The 26788-nt window shown below is 37.0% G+C and overlaps 2 protein-coding genes across 3 annotated transcripts in view; one reads left to right on the top strand and one right to left on the bottom strand.

Annotated features, from left to right (window-relative positions):
* Positions 1-16822, bottom strand: part of LOC135093570 (zwei Ig domain protein zig-8-like) — a 61393-nt gene extending 44571 nt beyond the window's left edge. The window contains exons 1-2 of one of the 2 annotated variants that reach the window (XM_063992945.1): positions 16660-16822; positions 1432-2202 (exon numbers count right to left, since the gene is read on the bottom strand). In XM_063992945.1, coding sequence (XP_063849015.1) covers positions 1432-1486 — 55 coding nt within the window. In that variant the 5' untranslated portion in view covers positions 1487-2202; positions 16660-16822. The remainder of the gene's footprint in view (positions 1-1431; positions 2203-16659) is intronic. The other variant, XM_063992946.1, reaches the window with a different exon arrangement.
* The window catches only part of LOC135093569 (uncharacterized), a 152094-nt gene that overhangs the window by 84753 nt on the left and 40553 nt on the right, over positions 1-26788 (top strand). The window contains exon 4 of the mRNA XM_063992944.1: positions 13989-14038. The gene's annotated coding sequence lies outside the window, so the exon portion shown is untranslated. The remainder of the gene's footprint in view (positions 1-13988; positions 14039-26788) is intronic.

Here is a 26788-nt window from a genome sequence, read left to right as displayed (position 1 = left end):
TGGTTGAGTGTTAGTTCCAGATGAAGGAAGAGAGAGTTAGTTTCATGTGAGAGAAAGTACGGACGCAAAACTTTTTAACTATACGTTCCTCTTTGTGTGTGAAAGCTCTCTCTCTCTCTCTCTCTCTCTCTCTCTCTCTCTCTCTCTCTCTCTCTCTCTCTGTTGGTAGCGATGGTGGTGATGAGTCCAGTGGTGGCTCGTGGTAAGTGGTGATGCGGAGTCAGGATTGGTGGTGGTGGTGGTGGTGGTGGTGGTGGTGGTGGTGGTGGTGGGCAGTGAGAATTTTGGTATGTGGTGGTGATGGTGGTGGCTGCAGTGATGGTGGTGGCTGCTAATGCTGGTTGTGAATGTTTGCTTACTGCAGATATTGGAGAGAGAGAGAGAGAGAGAGAGAGAGAGAGAGAGAGAGAGAGAGAGAGAGAGAGAGAGAGAGAGAGAGAGAGAGAGAGAGAGAGAGAGAGAGGAAATCGTCTCTTCATATTTCTTGTCTTTATTGGTCATCAGAGAGAGAGAGAGAGAGAGAGAGAGAGAGAGAGAGAGACAGACAGACAGACAGACAGACAGAGAAATAAAGAAAGAAGTAGCAATGGAAGTAGTAAAAGGATAAAAAAAAAAAAAACTCACGCAGAGACACAGACGTACAAACAGACAGACAGACAAGGCAGGTGAACATAGGAGGTACTAAAGGAGGAGGAGGAAGTGGGCAACAAAAAAGGGCAATGAATATCTGGAGGAACAAGGGTGAGGCTGAATTTCTTTGCTAAAAAAAATATATATATACGTTTTCCCTCCTGCTTTCCTCTTTGCTCCACAACCAAGGAAAAAATATTTATATGGTCATTTTCAGAGGCATACATTGTGCTGAAGGAGGAGAGAGAGAGAGAGAGGGAGGGAGGGGGCAGAGGAAGAGGGAGAGGAAGGTGCCTAGGTAGAATACTGAGGTTACATAGCAAGGGCGAAAGAGTAAAGCTCAAAGAATGGAAGAAGGAAAGTAGGGGAATGTAAAGAGACCTCCGATATTGAAATAGAGAAAAAAATATAGAGAAATTATTAAAGGAGAGAGAGAGAGAGAGAGAGAGAGAGAGAGAGAGAGAGAGAGAGAGAGAGAGAGAGAGCGCTAGGAGAGGCATAGCACATTAAATGAGAAAATGAAAATCCAGGAAAACAATGAAACAAAAGAACAGGAAGCGACATGACATAATGAAATGTTGAATAAGCAACATTGTAGAAAATAATAACAATTCTATTTCCCCAAGAGACATAGGCATCTTATAATGAGAACAAAGAGAGAGAGAGAGAGAGAGAGAGAGAGAGAGAGAGAGAGAGAGAGAGAGAGAGAGAGAGAGAGAGAGAGAGAGAGAGAGAGAGAGGAATGGTATTAAGGTTCAAATCAATACTGGGTTATATTTCCTTGCGTGGTTGCTCACTTACCGATGCAGACGACTAGTAGGAAGATAGGACACGTGAATGACCTTTGACCCAGCATGGTGAAGGCCACGGGTCAGGTGCGGTGGGTCAAATCCGGCTTTTCTTCGTCCAGGTTAGTATCTCAGCAGTTTTTTTATGTCCACTTGTGACTCTCTCTCTCTCTCTCTCTCTCTCTCTCTCTCTCTCTCTCTCTCTCTCTCTCTCTCTCTCTCTCTCGCTCTCGCTCTCTTGTAGATATTAATGTCCACTTTTGACCTTTCTATCTTAATCTGTCTCTTTCTTTTATGTGTGTGTCTCTCTCTCTCTCTCTCTCTCTCTCTCTCTCTCTCTCTCTCTCTCTCTCTCTCTCTCTCTCTCTCTCTCTCTCTCTCTCTCTCTCGTCTTGGGTTAGGTCGTGATGTTAAACGTATCACACACAAAAAAAAAAAGAAATCATTTCACATTTTTAATCTTTCCTGTTCCTTCCTCTTTTTCCAATTTAAAATTTCACTTGACACTGTGCTTGGGAATCGCTCCTGGTCTTAATTTTCCTTTTTTCCAATCTCTTTCTCACGTTTCACTTTCATATAAAGGTTTCCATTAAGCTTCGTTCACCATCATACATAATTTTCCTTCCTTTTCTCACTCAAATATCTCCAGTCTTTGTTTTCGTCCCCTCATCCGGCGCAGAATCCGTATCCGCTCTGAAATCCGACTCAACGAACGCCTGTCCTCAGTCCGATAAGAGAAGACACCTGATTGGTCGTGGGCGCCTCCTCCCCTCCTACGTCATCACTGTTTGATAAGATGATTGGACAAGAGGATACTGGAAGCGAGGCGGGGGAGGGCGCGATAGAGGCAAAGAAGAGAGGTAAAGAGAAGAGGAGGGGGAAGAAAGGAGGTGAGGAGGAACGGTAGGGGGAGAGAAATGTGACATGGAGCAAGAAAGAAGAGGATTGGAGAGAGGAGTGTCAGGAGAGAGATAGAGAAAAAGGAGGACCTGGAAACGAGGGAAGGGAAGAGGGAAAGATAAACGGAAGGCAAAGGAGATGAAGGAAAATAAGCAGGAAAGATTGGATAAACATTGTGTTTTTTTCACTTTTAACTTTGGAAACGTTTATTGTAGCGAATTGATAAAATAATGATAAAAAATTAAGGGGAAGGAAAAGGAGGTAGAAAGAAAGTAAAGATAGAAGAAAACGGTGAAGAGAGGATTAACCTTTTTATTTGTGGATTTGTAATGGAAGAAGACATTGTTGAATGTAAAAGGAGATAAAAATAAAGGAGGTACAGATAAAGTAAAGACGAAGACAATGAAGAGAAAACGGAGATATTGGACAAACATATGATTTTGTGCATTTATGGAAATTTTTATTGCAGCGAATAGAGGAACAGTGATAAAACTGAAGATGGAATGAAGGAATGAAAGGACGAATAGACAAAGCGAAGATGAAAAAAAATAAGAAAAGTAAGATATTGTTTAAACATGTATTTTCGTGTTGTTTAGGGAATATATAATGTACGAGAAACGAGAGAAATGAGGGTTAGATAAAAAGAAAAAGTAAAAAGACATATAAAAAGTGAATTATTGGACAAACATTTGATTTTGCGCACTTTTGAAAATATTTATTCTCGCGGATAGAGAGACAATAGTAAAACTATTAAACGCTAGAATTGTTGGGCGCTAAAAACACCTATTATTCCGCATAGCAATAAAGGGAAGTATAAATAATTGCCGCTAACGAAGTCACACCTAAATAAATAAACATCGTGATGACAAATGGAAGCGGGAAAAAAAAGCGCATCGTGAACACTCGTTTCATTCGTCGCGTTAATTAAAAATGAACAACGAAAAGAATCCTGCTCAAAATAAACTAAAGCTTTGTGTGAGGAAAATGTTTTAAAATGTTCATGAATTACAATAACATTTAATAAAGCAAGAGATATACGTGTAAATAACTAAAAAAGGAAAAAAAAATCTTATAATAAAAGTGACCATTGAAGCAACGATAAATGAACATTAACCCTTTCACTGCTGTACATTTTTCCCACAATCCCCTGCAGCTCTTCAGACACTTATTTTTTTTGGTAGTAAAACACGTTAAGTAGTTCAGTAGTCTAGAAAATGCAAAATTTGATGTATCTGTCCTTACTACTCTCTGTGTGGCCAAAATAAAAAAAAAGAAAAAGAAAAAGAAAAAAAGACCAGAATAGCGAAAGTAACAAGAACACATTGTACATAAAGCACTTACAGAACCGAGTGGAGGAAAAAAAAAAAAAACTAAAATCATCATAAGGAATCTGAATATACAAAATGTTACGTAGGATGAATGAACAATAAAAGGACTAAAGTAATAGCACGAAAGATAAAAATTTGAGATAAGAAAGAAAAAGTAATGTGGAAAAGAGCGAAATACATAAAAGATAACCTCTGCGAATAAAATGTGCATATCCTTTAAATTAAATAAACACGAAGAGAAATAGATTCACTCGCTAAACAATAAAGAAAAAAAGAATAGGACAGTCGAGAAAAATGGAAAAAATAAATAAAAGTCAGAAACAGAAAAGGTTAAAAGAAGAAGAAAAAAAGACTCTTGGAATAAACAAAAGAAGCCCAGACAGAAGGAAAGAAGTGAGGCTCATAAATAAGGAAGACGCCAACAAAAAAAAAAAAAAAAGTTCAAAATAGGGAAAAAACAAAAGGACAAAAAAAAACATTCTCTTGAAGAAAGTAAAGGGAAAAAAAAAACACTCCCTTGAACCAAAATAAATTTTAAAAAACACGATCAAACAAGGTAAAATAAAACAAAAATATTTCGAAACAGGTAAAAAAAAAAAATGTTGAGCCAAGCAAAAACCCCACACAGAAAACTTGGAGGGAGGCTCATAAACAAGGCAGCTCTCACTAAACTGGAGTCTCGCTTAAACTCATTACCGGAAGGCTGTCGGTAGCATCTCCATCAGCGTGGAAACACCTTCACCTGCCGCCACTACCCAATCAGAACGTGCCTCCACCTGTAAACGGCTAATTAAGGCATCAAGCCATCGGGTCAGGATTAATTATCAGTCAACAGAGACGTTTAAGGCAAGAACTTGATGCGAAATGGAGGAGGGAGCGAAGTGATTAGAAGGACAGGGAGAATAAACAGTAGCATACGCAGACAGGTAGAAAGGGAGATTGGGACAGACAAGTAGACAGGTAGACGGTAAGGAGACAGTAAAATAAGAGTATTATAGACGAAATGGAGGAGGGAGCGAAGTGATTGGAAAGAGAGGGAGAATAAACAGAAGTACAGACGAACAGACAATGAAGTAGGAAAGGAAGACAGGTAGACGGAAGGAAAGCAGACTAGAATAAAAGTAAGCTTGACAGAAAAAAAGGAAAAAAATTAACAAACTATTAGACCTAGGGAAAATTATTATAGGATAGACAGACATGTACACAGACAGAGAAAATGGGATGCTTGATGAGTAGACAGAAGAACTTGGACAATACAACAAAAAGATAGGCAGAGGAAAAGGGATAAAAGGGAGATGGGCAAGTTGAAAGAACGAAAAAGGACATTCTAATAAGTGAACAGGTGGCAGATTTAACACAAGACACAAACATGAGAAAAAAAATAGACGATAGAAAAGAGATGGTATGATAGACCAAAAAAAAGACTACTGCAAACAAAATAGACTGACAGACAGAAAGAAAGAAGAAAATAAGATAGCGAAATAGACCAACACTGAGACAAAAATGCGTACAAAAACAGATAAACAGCAACACAAAAGGAAAGACATTGCAAGACAGACAGACAGTGAGACAATGGGTAGGAAGATAGACAACGATAGAAGATAAAGGCAGTGATACGATATATAAAACATACAGACATGATAGACAAAGTGAGGCAAGAAATAAGATAGACAAAGACAGTGTGATAATGGACAGAAGGATAGATAGACAGAAGATATACAGAGCACCTGGACAAGGGAGGAGGTAGACAGCAAGATAGAAGATAAAGACACTGAAGCAATAGATAGGAGGATAGACAGAGAAGACGGACATAGTGAGGCACAGGAGTAAGAGGACAAATAGAGACGGACCCAAAAAAGAGAGAACAGGATAAACAGAGAGAGACAGAGAAGGACAAAGACACTGAAGCAGATACAATCGAAATGAACACACGAATGGTCACGCAGTCTTAGTTTGTGTGATATTCGAGGAGATTGCAAAGTTTCAAGTGTGGTATTTCCAAGCTGAATTGCTGTTCACAGAGAAGTCTCGCCGCTCTGGCAACACTGACGACAAAATCTGGTCTGCACGGGAATCAAATCCGAATTCCTGGCCAAAGCTCAACGTTCCGGACCAAGCCAACGCCGGGTCTCGCAAACGGACGCACTCCTTACACTTTTTGATGGAGATGTCAGCGCCCACTTGTCTCAATGCGTGCAAAAAAGTCTTAGGAAATATTTCGCCGTTTTCTGTTTATTTTGTATCGGTGTTTGCTTGGTTGGGTGGACTGTTTTTAATGATTTATCTGTTTGATTTTAGTTTAGCTGGTGTTTTTTCGTTTTTTTTGTGTTTTGTTGGTTTGACGGGATTGCTGCTGAGGGCTTAATTAAATTCAGTTCTTTGTTGTGTTGTTGTTTTCGTCGTTGTTGTTTGTTATTGTTCTTGATGGTGATGTTCTTGTTGCTGTTGTTGTTGATGGTGATGTACTTGTTATTGCTTTTGTTTTCGTTGCTGTTGTTGTTGTTGATGTTGTTATTATCATTATCATCATCATCAACATTATTATTATTACTGTTGTTGTTGTTATTGTTGCTGCTACTGTTGTTGTTGTTGTTGTTGCCGCCGCTCCTGGTGTGTTTGTGAGTGCTTTGCGTTATTGGTCGTATCTCGGGACATTTTCAAATTAATTTGTGAAGGTGATCTTTTAATCCCTTCCAATAATACACCCTTAATACTCCTCTCTCTCTCTCTCTCTCTCTCTCTCTCTCTCTCTCTCTCTCTCTCTCTCTCTCTCTCTCTCTCTCTCTCTCTCTCTCTCTCTCTCTCTCTCTCTCTCTCTCTCTCGCTCTCGATAAAGTTTTCAATACTTGATGAAAACATTTGGAAATCGAATACAAAGCACGAGGTCGATTCAACGTGTATCGAATTATTCTCTTTTGTTTCGTTCACTTTTTGTTTCGACCAGTTTGCAATGTAAACAATAGAATTCACGAAATGGTGTAGGTCTTGCTGGAAAATGAGAAGGTGGAGAAAGACGAGGAGGAAGAGGAGGGGAAAGACAACGAGGAAGAGCAGAATGAAGAGGAGGGAGGAAGTAGAGAAATGGTGGTGGTGCGGGTAAAAAAATAGAAGAAAAATTAGTAAAGAAAAAGGAGGAAGAGGAACAGAAGGGAGGAAAGGAATAAGGCGACATAAGAGAAACGAGATTAGTGAATAATTAGAAGAGATAATAAACGAGAGGGGAAGCGGAGTGGAAGAGAGAGGTGGAGAGAGGTAGAAAGACAGGGGACAGATAGATAGACAGATAGAAAGAGACAGACAAGCAGAGATAGACAAACAAACACTCAGTAATGGAAAAAAATATAGATAGTGGGGTGAATACGCATTTATTCCTCTCTCTCTCTCTCTCTCTCTCTCTCTCTCTCTCTCTCTCTCTCTCTCTCTCTCTCTCTCTCTCTCTCTCTCTCTCTCTCTCTCTCTCTCTCTCTCTCTCTCTCTCTCTCTCTCTCTCATTTTTGCTCATTAGCTCCCCTTTTCTCCCTCCCTATTCAAGTCAAGTTACTCTCTGCACACTCTCTCTCTCTCTCTCTCTCTCTCTCTCTCTCTCTCTCTCTCTCTCTCTCTCTCTCTCTCTCTCTCTCTCTCTCTCTCTCTCTCTCTCTCTCTCTCTCTCTCTCTCTCTCAGCCATTCACTCTACTTTCCCTGTACAATTATCAAAATGAACATCACCCAAAGCCTATTACGCCATTACGTTTGGAAATTATTCTGAACCTTGCTGAATTTATCCTCCTACTTTGAATTTACCACTTTACTAGTCCCCTTTCCCCTCCTCTCCCTCTCCTCCAACATCCTCCTCCCCTTTCCGAGTGGAGATTCAACCCTCCACCTCGACTCAACTGGCCTCACGTCACCTCACCACAGTCTCCTTCCCTTACGTGCTAAATTTATCTTCCTCTCTCTCAACCAACCCTCATGTCCCCAGTTTGTCCATCTGTTCCGCCCTCTTCTTGATGCTGCCGCTGGAGGAACAGGATTGAACGTGTTTTTTTTTTTTTTTTTTTTTTTTTTTTGTCAGTTTCATCCTATATTCTTGTTATTGATTTCAAAGCTTTTTTTTCTTGCTTTGTGTTTGGATGGGATGTGCAGTGTGTGTGTGTGTGTGTGTGTGTGTGTGTGTGTGTGTGTGTGTGTGTGTGTGTGTGTGTGTGTGTGTGTGTGTGTTTGTGTGTGTGTTTACTCTCTTTGTTCTGCTTCTTCGTATCTGGCAAATTGAGATTTCGAGTTTGCTTTCCTTCTTTGCCCTCTTTTTTTTTCTCTCTCTCTTATTTTTGTTGACATTATTGTTGGTGTTTTCCACCCTTGGTTTGTTATCTTGTGTGTGTGTGTGTGTGTGTGTGTGTGTGTGTGTGTGTGTGTGTGTTTGTGTTTGTGTTTCTATTCATTAAGGAGGATTATGATGTTTGCCATGTCCCTCCCTCCCCCCTTCCATTCTCTCTCTCTCTCTCTCTCTCTCTCTCTCTCTCTCTCTCTCTCTCTCTCTCTCTCTCTCTCTCTCTCTCTCTCTCTCTCTCTCTCTCTCTCTCTCTCTCTCTCTCTCTCTCTAAGGAATTTCACTTCGGTCTTTTGTATGTATGACGTTGCGCTAAAAAGAATGATAAGAAAAAAGTTTGGGAGAACGAAACGAAATAAAATAAAAAAAAAAAAAAACTATATGAAAACAAACGACACTAGAAATTAAATTGTGAGAAAAACTGTGAATTTTTATCTGAGCGAGATGGTTTGGTGAAAAAAAATCACTTTATATAGACGTTTATTTTATTTGAATTGAGGCACCCAAGAGAGAGAGAGAGAGAGAGAGAGAGAGAGAGAGAGAGAGAGAGAGAGAGAGAGAGAGAGAGAGAGAGAGAGAGAGAGAGAAACGCACAAACACACAGATTGACAAATAGAAAGACAGACAGACACTCAGATTAATAGAAAGACAGAGATAACAGACAGACAGACAGACGGACAGTGAGAAACGAGGACAGACAGAGACACAGAGAAAACAAAAATAGAAACAACCAGCATTACAACACACACACACACACACACACACACACACACACACACACACACACACGTTACATCTCCTTGAAAAAGACAGCCATTCCAACACTCCATCTATCACGCTTGACCATCCGTCATGAGAGGAGAATGAATAGCGCCAGTACAAGCAATCATTGCAGGAGAACGCCTCTGGGCCTCGTCGCGTGACCCGTCAGCATGTTATAGGGTCAGGCGTGGATCACGGAAATTACACGTTGTCGTAATACAAGTGCGTGGAAAAATAGCGAGGAAAAAAATTGTAAGAGAAAGAGAAATGTGTGCCAAGGGTGAATGAGAGAAAGAGATGAAGTAATACTAATGATAACCGCTCAGAAAAGAGAGATGAAAAAAGAGAATACGAAGAACGAGAGAAAGAGGAACTAATACCAATGAAAACTACTCGGAAAAGATTTTGAAAACTGAGAATAAGAAGAATTAGAGAAAGAGGCAGGAAGAAAAATAATAACTGCTCGGAAAACATTAAAAAAAAAGAGAATAAAAAGAATAAGAGAAAGAAAAAAGTAATACCAGTAATAACTATACGGAAAAGAAAGATTAAAAAAAGAATTAAATAAACGAAGAGAAATATGAACCAAGATTGTTTGAAAAGATGAAAAAAAAAACAGGTAATACCAATGAAAACTGCTTGGAAAAGAGAAAAATAGAGAAAATGGAAACGCGAACCAGTAATACTCGGGAAATAGTAGAGAAAGTAATACAAAGAAAACTACTCGGAAATGAGAGAGAAAAATAAGAAATTTAAGAGAAAACTGATGAAAAATGTGAGGAAATGAACAACCAGTGTAAAGCAAGACTGAAAAAAAGGAAGAGAAAAAAAAAAAAGAGAAATATAGACTAATGCGGGTGCTTAGAGAGAGAGAGAGAGAGAGAGAGAGAGAGAGAGAGAGAGAGAGAGAGAGAGAGAGAGAGAGAGAGAGAGAGAGAGAGTTAAAAATACTTTGACATTCACACGAGAAGGAGAGCAATAGTGTAATGGCATGATTTACACATTAATGGGATACCTGACAAAAATAAAGCACGAAAAGGGATGAAAAAAAGAAAGAAAAAGAGCAAGAAAAAGATGGAACGTAGGATTGGTAAAAAGAAACACACACACACACACACACACACACACACACACAATTACACAAGGAGAAATGTAATGGTTTAATGAAATAATTCCCACAGTAATGGTAAATTAGACGAAATTCGGGAATAAAAGAGAATGAAAGAGAGAGAAAAAAAAAGTTACGCTGTGTGTGTAAAATAATGACCAGGGATTGTGTTGAGCTGTAAAGAATACCTGAAATGAATGCAACTTTACGAAAAAAAATATCTGTACCTTTTTAATACATTAGTGAAATATTAGATGAAATTTTTAGCTCAGAATGTTATGAATACGTTGGTTTTGATGGGAAATATGTTCAGCATCTATTATTTCTTTAGCTTTTTCTGATATTGAAGCATAAGTTTAGAGAAGTATCTGTACATTTTTCTTTTCTTTTCATACATTAGTGAAGTGTTAGATACAATTTTAGCTCAGAATGTTATGAATACGTTGGCTTTGATGGGAAATATGTTCAAGATACATTATTACCTTAGCTTCCTGTTATTTAAGTGTAAGTTTTGAAAAATATCTGTACATTCTTTATACATAAGTGAATTGTTAGGTAAAATTTTAGCACAATGTTATGAATACGTTGGTTTTGATGGGAAATATGTTCAGCATCTATTATTACCTTAACTTTCTGATATCTGAGTGTGCTTCCATGGTTTATGTGTGTTTCAAATAAGGATTAGGGTTAAAAGACACCTTGGATTGAATATGTAAACCTTCATTAGTCCTAGTAAAGGTCGCAGAAGGTGAAGTTACAGAATTGATGATGTTTCATGCCTTAATCCCCTCCCCCCCGCTTCTTTGTACGAAAGTGTATAAAGTTGATTTCATTCCATAGGGTGACGTCAAGCGCTTCATTTTCTCTGTACGAACGTGTGTAAAGTAGATATAATCGTAAAGTACTTCCTCCATTTTTCATTATATTTCAGGAAGAGGAATGGATGTCTAGAATTGAATAGACTGATGAAAAGCTTGAGTCACGTTGATAATTCTCTCTCTCTCTCTCTCTCTCTCTCTCTCTCTCTCTCTCTCTCTCTCTCTCTCTCTCTCTCTCTCTCTCTCTCTCTCTCTCTCTCTCTCTCTCTCTCTCTCAAGTTTAGTTTAAATTGCGTTCTTTTTTTTTTCATTGATTCTTTTTATTTAGATGAAAGAAAAGATAGTGTAGCAAAAATCAAAAGATCAAAGGAGAGTTTAAGTCATGCAGTATTCTACATTTTAAAACTGCATATGCTACGCCGACAGGAAAACAGTAAAACAACAATGTTATAACAGAATAAATGTGAGGACAAAGTAGTGCAAGAATTAAAAAATAAATAATAATAATAGTAATAATAATAAAATAAAAAGATTAAAAAAAATAATAAAGAAAGAAAATAAAAATGAAAAAAATAACAATGTCGAATCAGGTTAAGTGTGATGGTAGGACCGTGCATTAACAAAAAAATAAATAATAAATAAATAAGATGAAAAAGTAAATGAATTAATAGATATGAAAAAAATAAATCAATAAATAACGATATGAAGAGTATACCAGTGAGCGACACCAGAACTGAAACCAACTGAAGCTGAAGCGAAGACAGGATAAATGTGATGAGAATAAAAAAAAAAAAAGTAAATGAATAAATAAAGGTGAAAAATGTTAAAACAGGATAAATTTGATGATAAAGCAATGCAAGAATCAAAAACCTGAATAAATAGAGAAGAAAGGTAATAAGAACATCGTGAAAATTGGATAAATATGGTGATAGGGCAACTCTTGAATAAAAACTAAATGAATAAGTAAAATTAAACGATTAAAAAACAATAACACTGGAGAAAGAGCAATATGAGAATAAGAAGTAAACAAATACACAAATAAAGACAGAAAATAGGAATAAAAATAACAAAAAATAACAATTAACAAACTGTGCAACGTCAAAGAAAAAAAAAGTGACAGTGAATATGATAAAAATGTTAAAAAAATAGAAAAGAAGGAAGAAAAAACAATAAAAACAAATGTAGTGTTAATGCGATGCGGAAATGAAAGCAGGAACTAAGTAGCGTGTTAATGTGATATACTGTGAGAGTGATGCATTGCTTTGAAAATATAAACAGATACACACCACGTTATGAAAGAGCCAAAATGATAATGATTAATAGGATGTTGCTTAATGATGTTTATGAAGCTACATATTTGAGGGGAAAATATTATTAACAGTCATAATGAGAGTAGATTTATAGGAATGTAGATTTAAAGTAACAAGATAATGGTAACAATAATAATAATAATAATAATAATAATAATAATAATAATAATAATAATAATAATAATAAAAAGGAGAAAACCCAATAAAAGAGAATGATAAAAGAGACTCGCAAAAAAGATAATATAAAACCAGGAAGAAAATACTGTGAAGAATTAAATGTGATAAAGAGAACGAAGGAAACTTGATAGGTGTATTATAATCAAATAAAGAAGAGAGAAGATGACCAATACGAAAAGAAAGAGAAAAAAGGGGAAATGGGACAAAAGACGAAATATGACAAATAAAACATAGGAAAATTTTAAAGAAAGAAAAGATGGATGTAGGAGAATAGGTTAGAAAACAAATGACAAAAACTACAGAACAGGAAAAAATAAAATAAATAAATAAAAGACGTCAAGGGACAAAAGGTTAAGAAAATAGAAAATAGAAAAGAAAAAAGAAAAGGATGAGTGACACGAGTGGAAAAAATAAGGAGAAATAAAAACAGAACTCCCTTAAAGAAGATAGAAAAGAGGAAAGGTAACGTAAAGAAATGTACAGAATAAAAAAGCGAATTAGGATGCCTTGACGCGGGAAAGAGAGAGAGTTACGGACTTTGCATAATTCAGGCTTAAAGCGAGAACAGCCTGAAGGTCACTGGACAACTGAACTGCCCTTAGAGTACTGGGTGAAGAGAAAATACCTGTGCTATCTGTTAAAATGTTATTGTGAACTATTCTTGTGTTTTTTTCTTTTTGTGTCTTTTATTGCTGCTACGACGAGTACTGTTCTTGTTGTTATTGCTGTTGTTGTTATTATTATTATTATTATTATTATTATTATTATTATTATTATTATTATTATTATTATTATTATTATCATTATTGTTGTTGTTGTTGTTGTTGTTGTTGTTGTTATCGCTAGTAGTAATAGTAGCAGTAGTAATGGTAGTTACAAATGGTAGTAGTAGTATTAGTAATAGTAGTAGTAGTAGTAGTATTGGGTGTTACAATAGTATTTATGGTGGTATTAGTAACACTAGTTATAACACTGGAGGTATTCATTTAGTCTCTCTCTCTCTCTCTCTCTCTCTCTCTCTCTCTCTCTCTCTCTCTCTCTCTCTCTCTCTCTCTCTCTCTCTCTCTCTCTCTCTCTCTCTCTCTCTCTCTCTCTCTCTCTCTCTCTCTCCTCCTCTGGTTCTCGCAACAGAACGTTCGCTAACTTTCAGACTGAAAACCACAAATACCAAGCGATTGGCAAAAAGAGAGAGAGAGAGTATTCGTGTGTGTGTGTGTGTGTGTGTGTGTGTGTGTGTGTGTGTGTGTGTGTGTGTGTGTGTGTGTAGAACATATTCCACGTATTTCTTTTAAGTTCAGGTTCATAAATTTTCAAGGACCATAAATTGCAGTGGACTCCTTGTCAAAAAAGAATTTGTGATTATTACTATTTATTATTATTATTATTATTATTATTATTATTATTATTATTATTATTATTATTATTATTATTATTTTTATTGTTATTATTATTATTATCGTTGTTGTTGATGTTACTGGCTGCTGGCAGTGAAGGTATTATTGTTATTATTATCATCGTTATTATTATTGCAGTAGGGAACTTCGCATGCACACACACACACACACACACACACACACACACACACACACACACACACACACACACACACACACACACACACACACCCAAGGCCTTTCAACAAATTCGTGAAAGTCGACAGTATAGAATCATCCTTTTACGTTTTGCGGAGTGGGAGCGCTGGGTGCCTGGGGGAAAAATTTTTATATGCTTTTATCAGTCGCCTCGCTTGACTTACCCTAATGTAGCCCTTCGCGGAATGTTTACAGTGCACGGACCATACGCATAATCCCTGTATATTTTTGGCATTCACTCATACATACATACTTCTCTCCCCAGGGTCGCTTACTCGTTGTTCCTTCCAAGCACGGAAATACTTAGGAATTATGGTGAGTATTCTTTCTTTCCTCTTAAGTATGGCTTCTTTAGGTTTGGTGTGCGCTGCCTCCGATTCTTGTTATTAGTTGTGCAAGGCTTAGGATGGAGGGTCAGGAGCGCAGGTGGGTTTTAATTCAATTTTACGGAACGATTGGGAAAAAAGGTGTGTGTGTGTGTGTGTGTGTAGAGGTAAGCGGATGGATATAGTATTATTTAACATTTTTATTTATCGCTATTATTATTATTATTATTATTATTATTATTATTATTATTATTATTATTATTATTATCATTAAACTAAAACTTAAAGGGCACGAGCGGGTAACAAAATCAAAATGTTAATCAGTTATAAAAAAAAACTTAATACATTAATAGGATGAATGTCAACGAAAAGAGAGACTTTTATTGCGTGATTCATTTGAGAGATTTTTATTTATCATTGTTACTTTATTTACTCTTATTATAGTAAATTATTTCACTGTTTCAATGCGATGGGCGACGATCCGCAGAACTAAAAGCGCTGAACAAAACATTACAGAAGTTCATGAAGGAAAAAAGGCGGGATTAAAAGAAACAGATCAAAAGTGTAATATTTCAAAACGACTGAAAAAAAAAAAAAAAACGATCAAAATTGCCTTAGGAGTGTTAGTGATTAAGGGATGATGAGTCAATTGTAATGCAAGACTTAAGGCTCCGTTCTGAGAGCAGATTTTGTAAACGTGTATGTGTTTATCAATTATTTTTCCAATTGTGGGTATTTTTATGTTCATTTTAATTAGTTTGACATAGAACCCGTTTTGGGATGAGTTGTTTTTTATATTATTATTGTTGTTGTTGTAGTTTTTGTTGTTATTATCATTATTGTTATTGTTACTATTATTATTATTATTGTTATTATTATTATTGTTATTATCATTATTACTTTATTATTTTTACTTTTCGTCCTAAAAAGTTAAAATTGATATTATTCTGGACTAGACGCGTAACAGAAAGCTGAGCGGCTGAGAATTTAGTTTGCGTTTAATTCTCTGAGAAATAATTACTGACTAAATTAAGTCTCTCTCTCTCTCTCTCTCTCTCTCTCTCTCTCTCTCTCTCTCTCTCTCTCTCTCTCTCTCTCTCTCTCTCTCTCTCTGTTATTCAATATATCTTTTAGTCATTCAGGTCCGTTTGTCAGTCACATTCCCTCGCCTTGTCCGTCTCTTTGTCTGTCAGTGTCCTCTCTCTCTCTCTCTCTCTCTCTCTCTCTCTCTCTCTCTCTCTCTCTCTCTCTCTCTCTCTCTCTCTCTCTCTCTCTCTCTCTCTCTCTCTCTCTCTCTCTCTCTCTCCATTTAACTAGATGAAAATATGTAATACCATTGACCAAGTAGAGGAGGAGGAAGAGGAGGAGGAGGAGGAGGAGGAGGAACAGGAATAAAAATAAAAATAACAAGAAGAGGATTACTGGGAGAAGGTGTAGGAGGAGGAGGAGGAGGAGGAAGAAGAAGAAGAAGAAAAGAAAAGAAAAAGAAGAAAATTAAAAGAAGAGGAAGAATAAGAATAAGAAGTAAGAAAGAAAAAGGAGAAAGAGAAAGAAAAAGAAAATAGGAGGAGGAGGAAGAGGAGGAGGAGAGTAGGGGGAAGAGGATTAGGAGAAAAAATTAATGGGAGGAAGAGAATTAGCAACAGGGTAGAGGTTTGGAAAAGAAGGAAAAAGCGAATTGCAAAATAGTAAATATGCAGACGGCAAGCTGAGAAAATGTAAACAACAAAGATAGGAAACACGACATGGAAAGAGAGGAGGAAGAGGAAGAGGAGGAGGAGAAAACTGAGGGAAAAAGAGGGAAAGCGAAATGCAAAAAGGGAAAAATGGAACATGACGACGATGGTAATGACAATGTAGGAAAAAATGCTAAATAAGTAACTAAACAAAGAGGAGGAAGAGGAGGAGGAGGAGGAGGAGAAGGAGGGAAGAAAGGAAGGACGCAAGGAAAGAAAAAGGAAGAGAAGGAGGAGAGCAAAAAGGAGGAGAAGGAGAAGAAGAGGAAGATGAGCAAGACGGAGGTGAGGAGAAAAATCAGGCAGAAGAGGAGAAGGAGGAGGAGGAGAAGGAACAAGAAGAATTAAAACGAAAATAAGAAAAAAGAACAAGAACAAGAAATAAACAAAAACGATAAAAAAAGAGGACGACGACGACGAGGAGGAGGGAGGAGGAGGAGGAGGAGGAGGAGGAGTAAGAGAAACAGGAGAAGGAAGAGGTGAAGGTGAAAGAGGAGACGCAGAGGAAAGGTTGTGACAGGAATAAAGATAGAGGGAATATTTACAAGTATTTTCCAATCTCTTTAATTTACGTCACAGTTACTCGTGGGAAAAAAAATAAATTAAGATGGATGCGATGAGTAATGAATAATCACAAAGCATCGCTCGGGCAACTCACGTGAACACCCTCCCACTTTTTTTTATTCACAGTCATTCATTGAAGAAACATGAATAAATCTCAAAAACTTGAAAAACAACGAAAATTTTCTTGCCGACAAACTTTTCCTTCAACGAACCTTCAAGATTTCACCGGGGAAAATACATAGATGTCTTTTCCTTTTGCCAACATTATTTTTTGGCATATTTAGTTAACGTTTATTTGACTTTTGTTTACCTTTTGCTATCACACCAGTCACTGATCGAGAAATAGGAGGCACGGAGCGGCACGACACACACCCGCTCGCCACCAGGTCACCGCGAAGACTGGTGCCTGGCGTTCCAAAATACTTTAGTCTCGGATCTCTTGTTTTGCTGCCGGGACGCTACCCAACATATCGTACTATGAAAATATTCCTTCCCCTTATTTATTCGAATGGATGGTGGTGGTTCTGTGGCTTTGATGTGCATTTTACGGAGGATTAATTAGAGGGCGTGTGTTTGCTTACATTTATTGGTGTAAGAGGTGAAAGGTGAGTATAAGAGTGAGTTAGTGATTAATTATGCGCCCGCCAGCGTGCCTCGAGTAAATTTGACATTATGGTTGAGGAATAGTGCCTTTAGTTACCTACAAACATACACGAATACGTAGGTACACGTGCATTGACACACACACACACACACACACACACACACACACACACACACACACACACACACACTTCACCTTTCCCACTACCGTAAACTGCATTGAATTTCTCTCTCTCTCTCTCTCTCTCTCTCTCTCTCTCTCTCTCTCTCTCTCTCTCTCTCTCTCTCTCTCTCTCTCTCTCTCTCTCTCTCTCTCTCCAAAGCAACACCAAACAACACAAAAACACCACACCACACCACAACATGCCACAACACAAACGTACGCACAGTATTTGCACCAAAACACAAAACAAACACTTGCAATATCACCCTCCTCGTTAGATATACGTGCGGCGACTTGTCACTGGGATTCTTCGTGCAGTTTTCGATGGAGTCACATTATTACAAACACATCAACACAAATTAACATCATTTATCAACGCCACCTCCTGCGCTCGACTTAATACTTGGGAGTGGAACTGACACACTCGGATGACGGGGGAAAGTTAAAGTCACACTTCAGGTTGTATTGGAAGGAAAGGTGCTCTGGTTGTGGTCGGCTGCGTGAGGTCTTATTCCTGCGTCGTCGGTAGAGCCTGGCGAGACCTACCACAAGGCACTCCAGCAGCTCCAGCAGGGTTAGCACTGGGAAAAAATACGTAGGGTAACGTTAGGTCGCTTAGGTCAGGGGGTGAAGGAAGCGTGTTTGTTTATGATGATTAACATGGAAGGGAAAAAAAGGTTAGTGGACTTTTGTTAAAGGTAAAAGAGGAAGTGAAGGAGCAGGACGAAGTGGACGAACAAGAGTGGAAAGAGGAAGAGGAGGATGAGAGAGGAAGAGGAGATAGATGAAAAGAAGCAGGAAGAAGCGAAGGAGCATAAAAGAGATGGAAAAATACGTAGAGGAAAAATATTACCTGGCTAGGAAAAATACCACTGTATGCTCAGGTAAGACTTGAAAAATAAAATAACAGCCATTTCCGGAGCTGCACACACACACACACACACACACACACACACACACACACACACACACACACACACACACACACCACACCACACGTCAAGAAATATTGTGCTGCCTTCAAATTGCCCTTGACTTTCTAACCTTGAAAAAAGAGAGAGAAAAAAAAACATAAAAATAAAAGCTGTTAGCCTGGCTCCTCCTTCCCAATAACACCCTAAAAATAACAAGAAATAAAATCCCGTTGGCCATGAACTTGACAAACAAAGCCACTTCTTCCCTCGATTTTGAAAAGGGAACATCTTCACTCGACTTTGCTCGTGGAAATAAATAGCTGGGAAATAGCAATGGGAATCTCACTTCTTTGTAAACTTAATGTAAACTTTTTTCATCTAATGGGGAAGGTTTTTTTTTTTAATATGAATATCTTTTAAGCGATCGCATTGCAAATATTTTTCCTTGTTTTCTTCTTTTCTGCTTTTTAGGAGTGGCAAATTAGTTTTTTTCTTCTCTCTGTTTTCTTCTCTTTTTTATGCCCTTGGCCACCCCTTCACTCATAAAAAGAGTGTAAATTGATATGCCTCTTATTTTCTTTGTAAAATCAATCAAATATTAACCAAAGACAAAAAGTTAATATGATCTTTTTCTTATAGAAGTTCAGTAGTTCTTCGTTTGTTTAAAGATCTTTGTTTTATAACTCCCCTTTGTATGAGAGAGAGAGAGAGAGAGAGAGAGAGAGAGAGAGAGAGAGAGAGAGAGAGAGAGAGAGAGAGAGAGAGAGAGAGAGAGAGAACACTATAAATGCAATTCCATCTCACCTGCCTCAGAAAAAGATGGAATGTATGTAGACAACAAATAGCTTTTTACTCCTCTCTATCCGTCTCGCAGCGAAATATCCTCAATTTTCACCAAGAACAACAAGAAAACCTGGGTGTAGTCACCGTGACGACAGACGCATCGGTCCCGTCACGCCACCAGTTTCAGATTTAGTCTTTCTATTCCTTTTCACATCCTTCCTATTCCCTCCCTCTCTTTTTTTTTTCCTTTCTTTGTCTCCCTCCCCTTCTCTCCCTCCTTCCGTTCAATCTTACATCCTTCCTATCCCCTCCTGCTTTCCTTTCCCTCCTCCTCACCCTCCCTTTAATATTATATCATGCAGCTTCTCTTCCACAGAGCATATCTCTTCCACATACCCTCGATTTCTTCCTCACAGCATTCACCATCTCTTCCACACATTTTACCTCTTCCACAAATCCGTCAGCAACTCTTCCAGGCACCTCTCATCCCTTCCACATAGCTTATATCTTCCATATAGCTCCACATCACCTCTCCCTCAGAGCATATCCTCCTCATATCTCTTTCACATAGGTTTTCTCTTCCACACAACCACTAACATCTTTTCCACATAGCGTATATCTTCCACATACCTATCATTCCTTCCACACAAAGCCTCAACTATCTCCAGCCTCAGTTACCTACACCATCTCCCACACACACACAAACACACACACACCATCTCTCCCTCGGCATTCGGTATAAATTTTTCAGCCCCTCGCCTCTTAAAATCCAACCTTTGCCTCTTAAACCCTCACCCTCACCTGCCCAAACTCACCTGAGGCCCCCAAGAGTAGCCCCGTCATGCCCCCGAAATCAGCCACTAGGGAGGCCAATGGGTAGGTCAGGCTCTCCGTGACCTGCTCGTACATTAGGTCAAGGAAGAACATCTGCGGAGAGTCAAAGGTTAAAGGTCACTGTAAATTAAAAATATGGTAGGTCTTACTACTACAGTGCTTTGGAAGGGAATGTAAAACAGGAGAATATTAAGAACAAAGGAAGATGAGAGGGAAAATAGAGAAGTGAGAGGGAGAGGATAGAGAGGAGGAGGAGGGAAATATATGAATAAAGGGAGAGTAAAGGAGAGAACATGGGGACAAAACTAAAAGATGGAGAGGACTATTGAAAACTTAACGAGCCAAGAAGGGAAGTGAATAGAAAAGACAAAGGAGGAAGAGGAGGAGGCCGAGGACAAGGAGGGGGCAGGAGGGGAAAGTGGAGGAAAGTGTTGCTGGAAGGGGGAAAGAGGAAGAGGAGGAGGAGGAAAGAGGAGCTTTTGAACTGGGCTCCGTTTAGTCTCCGAGTTTTAATTGTTTTGTTTCTCTTGTTTCATGTGGTTATAAGTTAAAGTTCAGGAGAGAGAGAGAGAGAGAGAGAGAGAGAGAGAGAGAGAGAGAGAGAGAGAGAGAGAGAGAGAGAGAGAGAGAGAGAGAGACACCCACACACACCCAAGAAAAAATGAAAAGAAATAAATAACGAAAAAAAATATCTGTACGCTAATTATCTAAAAGCAATTTAAACCACATTCCTTCATATTTTCACCGCCATGGTGTTCGCGCAAAAAGGGAGAAAAAAAAAATTTGTCATTTCTTGTTTCGTGTTTTATTTTGTTTCAGGTTCAGCGGTTCATTTTTTTTTTCTGACTTTGATTTCGTTTGAAGCTAAGCGTATGTTTTATTTATTTATTTTTTTCCTTACTCTGCCTTTTATTTCCCTTCAAGTTCAGCATATGATTACTTTCTTTCTTTTATCCTTCTTTATCTTTTAGTTTTTCAAAGTAGGCGCATTTATTTATTATTTCCCCGCCCCCTTTTTTTTTTTTTCTTTCCTTCCTGTGACAACTTGAGCTTCGTATGCAAATTTTATTAATACCATTTGTCTTGTTAGTTAAAGGTATCATTGGTCTCCAGCGGCTCTCTATCCTTTATTCAGGAGCTGTTCGTTTCGTGCCGGCTGTCTCCTTTGATGTTATTTCCCTTTATTTTCTACCATCTTTTCCTTTTGACCTTTCTTTCGTTTTCTTTCTTTCACCTTTATTTTTCTTTCCTTCTTTCTTTCGTTTTCTTTCGGCTTCATTTTTTTTTTTTTTACTTTCTTTTTTTCTCTTTCGTCTGTATTTTTCTTTTCATCTTTCTTCCTCAGTCTCTCTCTTTCTTTCTTTCCTTCTCCCTCTTTCTTTTGTCTGTGTTTTTCTTTCTAACTTTCTTTCTCTCATTCGTTTTTACTTTTTTTTTCTTTCTTGTTTTCCTTCTGTTTTTTTCTTCTTTACATCTTCCTTTTTTCTTTCTTTCTTCCTTTTGCTCTGTTCGTATCTGTGAGTGGCGTGCCTTGTCATGTATAATTCTGTTTCGTGGTGTATATTATTATTATTATTTATTATTATTATTATTATTATTATTATTATTATTATTATTATTATTATTATTATTACTTTACTTTTAATTATATTCTTTCATTGTGTGCGTCTTTCCTTTTTATTCTATTTTATTTGTATATTCACTATTCGTTTTTATTATTATTATTATTATTATTATTTTAGTTTTATCTTCGTGCAAAATTGTTTTCGTGTTATTTTTGTGTATTTTATTTTATTATGTTTATTATCTTCTGCATTACAATTTTCTCTCTTATTTTCTGCTTTTGTTTCATACCTTCTTTCATATTAGTATAAATTTCCTGCTTTATACATTTCACTGTTGTATTTTAAGTTATTTTTTATTGCTGCCGTCCTTGTGGTGCATATCTTATTTTGGTTTCACTGTTTTGCAAGTTTCATTTTCATTCTTATTCCTTTCTTTTATTATTAATGTTCTTTTGTATAGAATCCTTCGTGTTTATTTTCTTTTTTCTTTTTATTTGTTTATTTATTTCATTTCACATCATCGATTTACCTTTTTTTTTATTCATTGGATCATCTCATTTCTTGTTTATTTATTTATTTATTTATTCATTCATTTGCTAACTTATTTATTTAATTTGTTTTTTTTTATTTATGTATTTCTTCATTTACTTTTATTTTTCATTTAATTATACTCATTTCTATCTATATTATTTATATGTTTATTTATTCATTTACTCATTTATCTATTTATTTATCTATTTATTCATTTGTTTACTTTTTGAGTGAGGTGAGAAGGGATGTCGGTCACAATAAGAGACCTTGCTTACCTCGAAGGCTCAGGAGACGGAAATGAGCCCCGCGGCAAAGTCCCTTCTCTTTGTATGCCCTTTAACTCTACCTTTGTCCTTTGCTTCCTGTTTCCGCTCATATTCCCTTTGCTCCCTCAAATAAGCCAATAGTGACCTTTAACCTTATTTTCTTGGCACCTCTCTCGCCTTTTACGTAAACAAACATTCATTTCCTCTCACATTTATATATTACCTTAGTTACCCTCCTTTATATGTCCGTTTTCTTTTCTTTTTTTTCACTTTTAAACCTCTAATTTTGCTTTGTTACTTCCATTCTTTTTATTATTATCATTATTATTATTATTATTATTATTATTATTATTATTATTGTGTCGTTTTAGTATTTTCCCTTCAAACGTTTTTTTTTTTTTTACTTTTCTATATTTTTCTTTTTTTTCTAAAGTTTATACGTAAATTTGAATGAAAACTCTAGTTCATGTATGGCTTCCCTTTTTCTACTTTCTTTTTTTATATTTTTCTGCCTAAAAACTCATATTTTTGTTTTTATTGTGAATGTTGAGTTATTTTCAGCTTATCAACATTTTTTTCATCTTTTTTTTTTACTTTTTCGTTTTTAGAATCACGCTCTTTTTATTTATTTATTTATTTTTTTTTTTAATCCTTGCCTCCTTAACTTTTAAACTAATTTCTGTAAGTATTGAGTTATTCTAATCCTAACAATTTTTTCCCCCTTTTTTTTTTCTCTATTAGAATTACACTTTCCTTGTCATCTTTTTATTTTTTGCCTCTTTAACTTTCATCACACCGTGCTTTTATCAATATTACTTCTTGACTCCTTTCCATAGTGTCCTATCCCCATATTCATAGTCATTCCCTGCCCTGATGACCGCGATGCAAATTCTATCGGCGGAATTGCAAATGTCATAGACCACACGTGTATTCAGAGTCGCGGCGGGACGGAAGGCACGCAATGAAGAAACCAAGAGACAACAGTTGACACATATCAGCCCGTGCGACAATCGATGAGAGGGAGGAAAATTAAGAAAATCCTGTATTGACTCTCTCTCTCTCTCTCTCTCTCTCTCTCTCTCTCTCTCTCTCTCTCTCTCTCTCTCTCTCTCTCTCTCTCTCTCTTTCTCTCCCCGTCTTTCTTTAGGCATCACGAAGCCATTCCATCTGCATTTTATTTCTTCCTTTGAGCGTCTATAAAAACTATGTATCAGAATCTCCACCTTTAAAACATGCAGCATTATCTATCAGGGCTGTCGAGTATTAAGTATTCATTCCCCCGACAATGGCATTACAGATAAGTTTTATGCAGTATATTTTTCCAGTAAACAATGCTTCTGTGTGCTACCTGCTGGCCTTGCTGTTATTTGATTATCATCAGGTCTGTGTATTTTTCACGTGATATTTTGTTTTACACATTTGCTCCTGTGATGTGAATGAACGAACGGTGTTTCTTATTGCAGTGGCTGGTTCGAAAATAAAATAAATAAACAAAAGGAGTAAGGGGAGTTTGCTCCTTGTTAGTTTTGCTATTACATCCTTTGAGAAACTGAGAAACTTCTTATGCATCTTAGTCCCCATGAAACAATAACGAAACTAGTCTGGAATTCATCTCGTGATACCCATGTCTCTCTTCACCTCCACTCTGAATCACATCCAGGAAGGTTTCTTTTGATCATTAAGTCTTTACCACATTCGTCTTCTTAGCCAATCGAAAATGTCTCCTTGTGAGATCTACTTGTTCTTGTGGTACAGCAAAACTAGGATTGTGTTGGTATGAGAACACAGGATGAAGCAAGACATTTTTATCTCTCTGACGTTTCGACGAACAGTCATCTTCAGAGAGAATGTTCAGTGAAACGTTAGAAAAATAAAGATCTCTTGCCTCATGCTGTGTTTTCTCACCTCCGCAACCCACACACCTGTCTAGCCAATGCAGCAGCGAGACTAGTAAGGAAAAAAACTCCGATCAATGTCTCCTTTCACCTCCACCTTCCAGCTTATCCAAAAATGTTTCAAAACCAGAATGATTATCAGATTCTTTGCTAAAACCGATTCTCAAAAAGTTACCTATCAAGTAAAACAAAATCAAACACATTATAAATTCTTCATCATGTAGAACACAAACACCTTGTGCAATCCCTGCCGTATAAGACTTAATTTGTCTATCATATAATCAAACACCTTATCATTTCTCTATCATATGAAACACGATCAAACAAACACATTTTAGATTCTCCATCTTATTAATTCTCTATCATATAAGGCACGACCAAAACACCAAAGCCCTCTATCATATAAAACACCATCAAGCACCTTTTAAATTCTCCATTATACAAAACAAGATCAAGCACGTCCCTTTTTAACACCGTCATGCACCGTCAGAAAGCAAACCCCTGCAGTAATGTAGCACTGCAACACACAAGGCAAGCAGTACACATTCTCTCCCTTGTACTGTAAGCAAGGGAACCGTCGCGTGCTTCCACCAATGAGGCTATTACTCACGTTCCAGTGTTACATTACTCCACCTTCCTGGATTACAGGCCATGAATGTAAACACACCGGCGCTGCCAGCACACAAAAACGCCATAAACACCTCCATTAATCTACACGGCTTTCATTTATTCCCCCCCTCAAGCTTCTATAAATTTCATGTAAAATCTCTCATCGTTTTATGGATCGCTCTTAACAACGTTCTAATTCTCATAACTCCATTTTGAATCCCTCTTAAATCTGCGTGGATCCTTCCTCAATCAATTTTATCATGTATGAATCGCTTCCGTAATAGACATGGTGTTGGATTCCGCTTAGAGATCCAGAGAGGGATGCTTTACTCGTGTGCCGTGCCCTGGTTTCTGTACATGTAGATTCACGTACTTCTGAAAGAGCTCCTGTTTGTTTTGTGATGAAGTGTTTATAGGAGCAATGGAGGAGGGCTGGTGAAAGTAGGGAGAAAATGATAATAAGAGAAGAAAAGACGCGTAATGAAATGGAAAAAGGGTAGAAAAAGAAGAAAAGAAAGGAAAAACAGGTAATGGGATGAAAAATTAGTAAAAAGATTAAAAAAAAGTTTTGAAGTGGAAGAGGATTAAAATGATAAGGAATGAAAGGTTGTGAAATAAGAAAAGAGTAAATAGAGAACAAAAGAAGTGTAGTAAAATGCAAAATGAGAAAGTAATAAAAGCAGAAATGTGGAAAGAGTAATAAAATTGGAAAAAAAGTAGAAAAGGAAAAAGGAAAGTTGTAAGATAAAAAAAAATAAAAAAGGAAGAGAATAAATGAAAGATAGTAAGATAGAAAAACAGTAAAACAACGACAATTAAAAAAGTGAAGTAGAAAAAGATAAGAAATAAAAGAAAAGGAAAAGGATCGTAAAACTGGGAAATAAAGAGTAAAAAAGAAAAGAATAAAGGAAAAGAAAAGCTGTAAAATGTCCTTAATATAAAACTACGGGGGAAGAATGAATATAAATTAAGGAGGTTCACATAAATATCAGATAATGGCTTCAGTAGCGCCGAGTTTATATAAGAGAGCTGTAAATTTTAAAGAAAGGACTGTAATGTCTGGTGAGTTAAGTCTTGTATTGCTAAGTGGTGAGTCTCAACACGTGTTATTTTTGTTACGTTCATGGAACAATATCTGGGCATTGGAGTGTTATGTATGTTTGAGTTATTTATTTATTTATTTTATTGTTCACTCATTGCTTAGTTTCATTATTACCTTTGTTTTCCTCCTATTTTAGCCTTCACTCAATTTCCTCTTCCTTTTTTTGCTCTGGTTTTTCACTTGTTTCCGTGTTTCGTCCTTTGTATTCGTGGTTTGTTTTCCTTTTTCCTCTTCCTAAGCTTTCATTTTCATTTTTTTTTTTTTTACTCCAAACTAAGCTTTCTTCATATTTTCCTGTCCTGTTTTTTTTTCCTGTTTTCTGCTTCTAGTGTTATTTTTTCTTTTCTGTATTTTCTGTTTTGTTTTGTTTTCCTCTTTTTTTTAGTTTTTAGCATTTTTCCTCCTCTGGCCTCATTTTTTCCGATTTTTCAATTGTTTATGTCTTTTGTTTATGTATTTTTTATTCACTTTCGCATTTACTCTCCATTATTTCTTACACAACTTTCATCCATCTTTCCTTCTACTCTAGATTTGAAAAAAATTTTTCCATTTTTTTTTTTTCTCTCTCTCTCTTTCTCTCTGTTGTGACTCCTTTTCCGTTCCTTTCATTGTTTCCTGTATTACAAGTTTCAACACGTCAGGTACACATCCTCCCTGTCAATTTTCCTCATCCATTTATCTTTTTTATTTATACATTATAAACTTCATTTCCGCCTCGGCCTCGTAGCATTTCAGGACCTTTACCATTGTTCTAAAAAAAGAAAACTCTCTTCTGTGGCATTTCAAGCTCATCAACGGCAAAGGTCAATTTTAGGCTTACGTATTGCTTTAAGTACCCTTCATATACAGTTGCGGCCCTAAGTTGCAACCAGTTTCGTTACCATGATCTCAGGTTCCTCCCACCTCGCCGGCACCTCGCACGTCTCTCCTCACGACGCACCGCTGTTGAAACCTTCTCACCTGAGCTGGTTACGATTAATCATTGTGACGGAACAGGATGACATATGACCGCGATCCTCAGCTTTATGAAATATATTCTAAAATATTCCTAGTCGCATCTCTACTTTCAAAAGGCTCCAGCTGAAGTCACACTAGTTTTAAAGGGCGTTTTTATGATTCCAGTGACAAATTTATATGATTTCTACACTAAACAGCAGAAACACGCTTGAAAACC

The sequence above is a fragment of the Scylla paramamosain genome, chromosome 43 (genome assembly GCF_035594125.1).
Source record: "Scylla paramamosain isolate STU-SP2022 chromosome 43, ASM3559412v1, whole genome shotgun sequence".
NCBI lineage: Eukaryota > Metazoa > Arthropoda > Malacostraca > Decapoda > Portunidae > Scylla > Scylla paramamosain.
The sequence above is the reverse complement of the archived record's forward strand: the minus strand, read 5'-3'. Positions and strand labels throughout refer to the sequence as shown.